Source organism: Halichoeres trimaculatus, unplaced genomic scaffold (genome assembly GCF_033239565.1).
Source record: "Halichoeres trimaculatus isolate MK-OKI-2021-1 unplaced genomic scaffold, fHalTri1.1 fHalTri1_scaffold_8, whole genome shotgun sequence".
In the NCBI taxonomy this organism is placed as follows: Eukaryota; Metazoa; Chordata; class Actinopteri; order Labriformes; family Labridae; genus Halichoeres; species Halichoeres trimaculatus.
Genome location: NW_027437186.1, coordinates 37,993,829 through 38,001,052, shown reverse-complemented (window position 1 = coordinate 38,001,052; position 7,224 = coordinate 37,993,829). Strand labels below are relative to the sequence as shown.

The following is a 7,224-nucleotide window of genomic DNA, read 5'->3' as shown; positions in this document are numbered from 1 at the left end:
ATCTAAAAAATTATGATGAATGAATTTAAATAATTTATGAAATTTTAAATTTTAAATTTTAAATAAAAAATAAAAGAAGTTAAATTTGAAAAAAAAGATGCAAAAAAAATAAATTTTTGAAATATAAAAATTACAGATATTCCAAAAATCAAAAATTGAAATTTTTGTAAACTTTTTGAAACATCAAAGAATACTTGAATTCAATTACAAATATAGATAAAACACTCAACTTTCTCTTTATTATCTTATCAGGGAATGAAAAACTTGCTTTGTTGACAGATGGGATGAAAATTTAGTTCAACTAAATGTTAACGCAGGATTTTATTTAGTGTCAGTGTCTTTAATCGACAATACCCTCTGTAAGAAAAATAACAATTCTTTTTATATATAATTTATTTTATATAATATATTTTTTTAGGCTCTAAAGGGCCACTGCAGAGGAGTCAAAGGGCCGCATGAGGCTCCAGAGCCGCAGGTTGAACACCCCTGGTTTAAACCAGCGAATCAAACATTTACCCAGAAACCACCATGCTGTCTGACACAATGATAATCCAGGAGAGGATGGGATTAAATTACGTTTTTATTCTGACATAGAGACGGCTACTTTTATAATTTAACAACACACATGTACAAAACCACATCTCCTCTAAAACAAAGTCAAACACAACCTAATGACTGTGACAAATTATTCATAACCAGCTTCACATTCACATGGAAAAACATTTCTGCTTCCAATCAAACTTTCCTGAAGTGTAATGAGTGGGTTGGTGGGTGTAAATCAATCCCAGATGCTCTCTGTGATTCATCGCTTGTTTCCTTTGTAGCATAAAAAAAGAAAACACAACAAAACGTCTTTTTCCTGCAGGAATGAAATCACTGCATGTTTGATCAACCTGGAGCAGGAACATCTGTACAAAGTTTTTCATGAGTGTGAGTCTTCAGCTGCCGACGACACAGTGATGAAGTTTTTTATTCAGAGCCTTAAACTTAAAATCACTGTGAGCTGCTCCGTTCAGAGATAAAGGATCGTTCCTGTCTGTGAAATCCTTGTTCTGATCGCAAACCATCTGGGGCGTGTGGAGCCAGGAGCAGACAGTGTGTCTCTGCGTGTCTGCTGCGTGTCTGCTGCATGTCTGCTGCATGTCTGCTGCGTGTCTGCTGCGTGATTTCTCCACAGTTCCTCCAGGAAAACCCGCAGCCAGGCTGAGTCTGTTACTCCGTGTCAGGAAACCACTCCACAAACACATGTTCGGTCTCCATCAGTTTCCTCCACCCTGTCCTCCCTCTGCCTCCATCGCCTCCACCTTCCAGTCCTGCTCCTATCTGCAGGAGCAGGACTGGACGGACATGTTGGGGTAGATCTTCAGCACCGGGTTCCTGGATTCGTCCTGGTAGAGCACAGGGAGAGGACTCATCTCCTCCGGGACGCAGCAGGGCTCAGGGACGCCGGGGACGATGCCCACGGCTCGGACGATGCTCTGGATGGTGGCGTGGTTGGACGGCCTGGCCACCTGGGAGGAGGGAGAAGACAAAACATAAAAAACTGTTTTATTATACTCAATAAGAGCCCCATCCATCTTTTCTGTCCAGAAAAATGTCTGATTTAAAGTTATTTAAAGACTTAATGAGGTCTGAAATGCTGTAACGAGTAAAAAAATCTGCCAATGGAAGAAGAGAAAATTAGCTTGAAACTAGAAAAATAGGAGGATGTGGCTCAGATTCAGTCTAAAAAGACATTCTCTACTGAAAATAAGACAAAAACACTTGACAAGATTTCCGTTTTTTGCAGTTACTGACACCACTAACAGCCTTCGACACACCCTGATATCTGAAATCTCTCAGTTTGAGATCAGTACAGAGCATTTTTAGTCTTTAAACCAATCCAATGCAATTAGCAATCAGCTATCAAAGGTAATTTAGTGTTTGTAACATGACAGAAAGCTGCAGTGTTAGAGGGTAAAGTATGGCTTCTACCACTAAATTATAAAAGACAGAAATGAGCTTAATTGGTTTTTGTGAATCACTGTGTAATGATATATTCCCATTGTTGTTCTTATGTAGTGCATCTGTGACTGCAATTTGTTTTGTTTTCTGTTTTTATGCTGCCATCTTGGCCAGGTCACTCTTAAAAAACAGGTTTTAAATCTCACTAAGTTTTTTTACATGCCTGAATAAAGGGTATTAATATTGATTGATGCTTTTAAACTTGAACAGTGTCCCCATCTCCTCCCATTGTACAAAAGTGAAGCCAAAACACCTGTAGTGACAGAAGCTGACCGTAGACTGTATAAAAAAGAAAAATGGATGTCATCTAGCTTGATGCAAAGTGAGGTCGCCACAGAAACTGCTCCCCCTGGTGGCTGGCTGCAGTATAGGTCAAAAATCCATCTCCCAGTCATTCCAGGTGGGCTGTGGTCAAACTTAGAAAAATAAAATAATTTGTGTATTTCAAAATGAAGAATAAGAGAAGTTCGAAATTTAAAAAAAAATGTCTGAAATCTAAAAATTACAGATATTACAAAAAATTGAAAAAGTTTTCATAAATGTAAAAATTTAATGTATTTAAATAATTTGTTATAATTGAAATAAAAAATAAAAGAAGTTAAAAAAATACAAAAAATGATTAAATGTTTGAAATCTAAAAATTACAGATATTACAAAAAAATCAAAAAGTTTGTGATTTCAAAAAGTTTGCAAAAATTTAAAAATTTAATAAATTTTAATAATTTGTGAAATTTAAAATTAAAAATTAAAGAAGTTTAAAATAAAAAAATACCAAAAATAATTAAATGTTTGAAATATAAAAATTACAAATATTACAAAAAATTAAAAAATTGAAATTTCTGCAAACTTTAACATCGAAGAATACTTGAATTCAATTACATATATGGATAAAACGCTCAACTTTCTTTTTGTTATCTTATCGGGAATGAGTCATTCCAGATGGGCTGTGGTCAAACTTTAAAAAATTAATCCACCTGGTAGAAATGTTTCTCACGTCTGATTGTTGTGGTGATTTGAAGATATCATTTGGCTGTCTTGTATCCAAGTCCTCTTTTTTCTGAAAAGTTTTGTTTTCATCAGTTATACAAGGTTAAAAATGAGGTTTTACATAACGTCTAACGATGATTGACAGCTGACGTTCTCATGTTTTTTTTTTTTTCGGGGATTGTAAAATGTGTCTGGAGGTAGAGTCAGGAAGAGATTAGACTCTCAAAATATTTTTTTTTTTTTATCATTTTTGTCACCCAGCTCCACTTTACAATGCTTAATACCCACAGCTGCTATTTACTTTTTTTATTATTATTATTATTATTTATTTTTTTCTTTATTTATTTATTTATTTATAAATTTATTTTATTTTATTTCACAGCTGCTATTTACTTTTTTATTATTATTATTATTTATTTTTTATTTTATTTTATTTTATTTTTTTATTTGATTTGATTTCACAGCTGCTATTTACAATGGTAGAAAGTGGAGCCACGTCGTCCACTCTATAAACAGTCAGTGGTGCAGACGTATTTCCCTGATGATGTTTTTGAGCAAGAGTTGGGTTAATAATGTTTTTTCTTTCCATTCCTTTCCTGTTTTTTGCCACTACTGTCCAAACAAAGCCTCGTTTTTCAACAGCATTGTAAACTCTTTGCATTTTATTCCTTTCTTATCATCAAAAATCTGATTTAACTCACTAGAAAATGAATATTGTGACATTTATCTAAGTGAAAGAAACTGACTTTAATAACAAAAATCAAGTTAAAGAAAATTTAATTTGACCTTTGACCTGTACTAAAGAGCATTAGATGCTTTGGCTTCACTTTTAGGGAGGTGTCGTGACATGCGTTTCTACAGTTTTTGAAGATGAAACGTCTGACCCTCCCTCCTCACGTCTCCTGTTTCTCTGGAGCTGTTTTATTAAATAAAAGCAGGATTAAAATCTCCTGATGCTCTTTTTTTGAAGGGGAACTCAGTGTCAGAGCTGGTTTTGAGCTCGTACCTTGGGCATGGGGAAGCCACACGTCCCGGCGCAGTAGTAGGCATCAAACGCTTTGGGTGCTATGACCCACTCGCTCCACCCGATGTCTGCGAAGTCCACCCTGAGGTTCCTCCTGGAGCAGCCTCTCTGCTGGGCGTCCGCCCACTGCCTCCTCCACGCCTTCCTCATCGTCTGCTCGTCGAAGCTCAGGACGGGGGACTGAGGGTCCGAGCTCCCCCTGAGCTTCTTCCCGCTCTTCCCCTCGTTCCTCTGCCCCTGCCTCCGCCCGCCGCCGACCGTCTGAGCCGGACCGTCTCCGACTTTCTTCACACTGAGCTGGTCCACGTCGTCTTTTCTGTCCTGAGCTCGTCTGTCCTTCTCCAGGCCTTCGTCCTCCTGGTTCTTCTTCTTCTTTCCTGCTTTGTGCTTCGGTTTGAGCGCCAGGTACCAGGTGGTCTCCCAGAGCGCGTCCTTCCTGTACCCCTCAGGCCTGTAGTCCACCTCTGGGAGCTCATTGTTCTGGACGGTGTCAGAGAGCAGAGGCGCTTCCCTTCTCACGCGTCCTCTGGGCTCTGGTCCAGGGTTCGGTCTCTGCAGGGCCCTTCTCACGCGTCCTCTGGTCTCTGGTCCAGGGTTCGGTCTCTGCAGGGCCCTCCTCACGCGTCCTCTGGGCTCTGGTCCAGGGTTCGGTCTCTGCAGGGCCTGAGGGGAACGTGAGGACTCTCCCTCCTCCTGAGCCGGGTCGTACCTCTGCAGGCTGGAGGCCACGCTGTTGGGCTCTGCCAAAGCTTGATCATCAGCGTAGAGCAGCAGGTAGGGCAGGCCCCCAGCAGACAGCGCCCCCTCTGGTTTCATGTGGTACTGCTGCCCCAGGTCCAGCTCCACTGACACCAGGAGGTGACCCCTGTCCCGTGCCTCCTTTATGACCTGGGTCACATCTTTCATCTGCCACACCCCTCTCCTGTGGGGGTGGAAGGTCATGTTACCTAGAGGTGACCCCGTCGACCCCGGTCTGACCTCTGACCCCGCAGAGACAGCGCGGAGCAGCAGGCTGATGGACGGGGAAGGGTGGACGGCCGAGGAGCGGCAGGACGGGCTTTTGAAGCGTTTGCAGAACCAGGCTTTGTGATGAGGGCGGCGATCCAGCAGGAAGTGGAATGAGGCGGAGAGGACGACCTCTGAGTCCTGGAGGGCGGTGAGGTTTAGGTGGTAGACCGTCCTGTGGTCTGAGGAGCCTGAAAGCAGATAAAAACCAGTCAGTGAGCCCAAACAATGATGGAGACCTACATAGCAGAGTAAACACGACTTAAAGGAAGATTTCAGCTTTAATTTCTGGAGGAGGAACGCTTCAAGGGAGCGGAAACATTTAGTCATCAAGTCGAGGAAGGATGGAAAAATCTTGGGGGAAAACTTCAGTGAAATCTCTCAAAAGTGAGACTTTCAAAACCCTGTTCTTGTTCAGTGTAACATGTCTGAGCTCAGCTGCTGCTTCACAGCTCCACGTCTGGTGAGGGTGGCCTTAAGAGGAACCAGACCCCGAGGATCAGGCTGAACAGAGCGCTACATATTCATGATGAACATGAAGTTCAACAGCAGAGTGATTGTTCATTGTGTGAGAGTTCAGCGTGGAGCGACTCAGGAGATATACATTACCCTGGATCCAGCCTGCATATGGAAATGCTTACCTCAGTCTCTTTAAAGCTTCCCCCTGAAGCCTCATACAGCTCCCAGTGTCTGCCCGGACACCGAGACACAACCCACTGTTTGAACAGATCTCACATTGTTGTGAAAACTCCCTTACATCTCTGCTTGGATTACACACAGCCTCTGCAGTAAAAATACACGCGTGTTATGCTTTGCCATGTGAGAAGTATGCGGGATAAAAGGTGTGTGAGCTGTGTTTGTAAAAACAGCATCAGACAGAGAGGAAGGACTGTGCGCTAAGCCCCCTGACTCCACGCAGGACCCGTAGCCACAACAGGAGCGCAGGAGCCGGGACAATGCTCCCTCAGAGCGCACTGAGCTCTCACTGGAGCCTCACTGGAGCCTCACTGCGGGCTCTGACGCAGGGGCACGGCTGGCACAGGGATCGTGTGCATTCTTGCGCATATTGCGCGTGTCTGCAGTAATTGATCGGACGGGGCACAGCTGCTGCAGTGAGCCCAACAGCGTCCAGAAATCACTTCATGCATTCTCAGACTGTTTCACAACAACAGCTCCTATTTAGAGCAGCCTGCGCCCTGTGGACGCGCGCTGTAATGAGCGCTCATGGAAAGGATCAGGGAGCTCTGACATTCACGCTTCACGGATCACTGCTGCTCTGACGACATGTAACTCTGCTCTGCTTGCTCTGGCTCTGGAGAAACCCTTTGATTGCGTAATGACAGGTAAATCAACGCATTCACGCACCTGGAGCGGCTCTGAAACTCCTCACAGTGTTTCCCTCCCTGAGACGGGATTCCCTGCTGCTTTTCTCATACAGTTTGAACATGTGCTGGGAGACCATGTCCTGATCCAGTCCATCACTGAACGCACTGTCCTGCGCTCCTTCCACGGTCCTGACGGAGGCTGCACCCAGGAAACAGTTTAAGAGGAGAAAGAGCAGGTGCGAGGATCTCAATCTGAGAGCTGCCATCTAAAATCCAATCTGGAAAAAAGTGCAGGAAACTGTCAAAAACGATCCAAAGTGGACTTGTAAAGACGCGCCGGAACAATCCAGACTCTCCAATCCGTGCGTAAAGTTCGCCCGCTCCGCTCCTCGCTCCTGGTTCCGCTCCGTCTCACTCCTCCGTGTCACACCGTGTGGATGCTGAGCGTGGGCTGGTCCGGGCACCAGTTTGAGCTTCTACTTTTACACTCGTGTGTGTGACCGCACGAGGCTTGAGGGGGTGATACCGGAGCGCTGAGAGGCGCTGACGTATGCTCCTGTCAGCCAACGAGGTCTCTGCAGAGCGCGCAGCCGGAGCAGAGGTCATGATGCTGACCCCTCCTCCCCTCTTTCATGATGAGGATGAGGAGGATGATGATGGTGATGTCTTCCTCATGTTTCGGGGCAGCAGACTGATCTGTTGGTTGTTGGTTTTGGACTGTGGTTTGAAGTTGTTCAGCTCCGCTCAGACAAAACTTTAGTTCAAACTCAACAAACTTTTTTTTTTTTTTTTCTGTTGGAGTTCCTCACAGTTTCCAGCTCAGCACATTATTTCCAGTAACTCCTTCTGACACGCTCTCAGTCACACATAATTAGCATA

The 7,224-nt window shown here is 43.8% G+C and overlaps 1 protein-coding gene across 1 annotated transcript; it reads right to left on the bottom strand.

Moving 5' to 3' along the window:
- Positions 1-572: 572 nt before the first annotated feature.
- Positions 573-6,882, bottom strand: gdf10a (growth differentiation factor 10a). The gene is made up of 3 exons (XM_074675931.1): positions 6,386-6,882; positions 3,998-5,211; positions 573-1,511 (listed from the first exon to the last, which is right to left on the bottom strand). The coding sequence occupies exons 1-3, from the start codon at positions 6,609-6,611 to the stop codon at positions 1,320-1,322; spliced, it is 1,632 nt and encodes a 543-aa protein (XP_074532032.1). The 5' UTR covers positions 6,612-6,882; the 3' UTR covers positions 573-1,319.
- Between the last annotated feature and the right edge of the window lie 342 nt (positions 6,883-7,224).

What these genes read in the sequence shown, in the direction of transcription:
- gdf10a (XM_074675931.1), bottom strand. Translation starts at nt 6,611, where the DNA reads ATGGCAGCTCTCAGATTGAGATCCTCGCACCTGCTCTTTCTCCTCTTA. An exon ending in GAGTTTCAGAGCCGCTCCAG is followed by an intron (nt 5,212 to 6,385) that starts GTGCGTGAATGC and finishes ATCTGCTTTCAG; the next exon opens with GCTCCTCAGACCACAGGACG. An exon ending in GTGGCTTCCCCATGCCCAAG is followed by an intron (nt 1,512 to 3,997) that starts GTACGAGCTCAA and finishes CCCTCCTCCCAG; the next exon opens with GTGGCCAGGCCGTCCAACCA.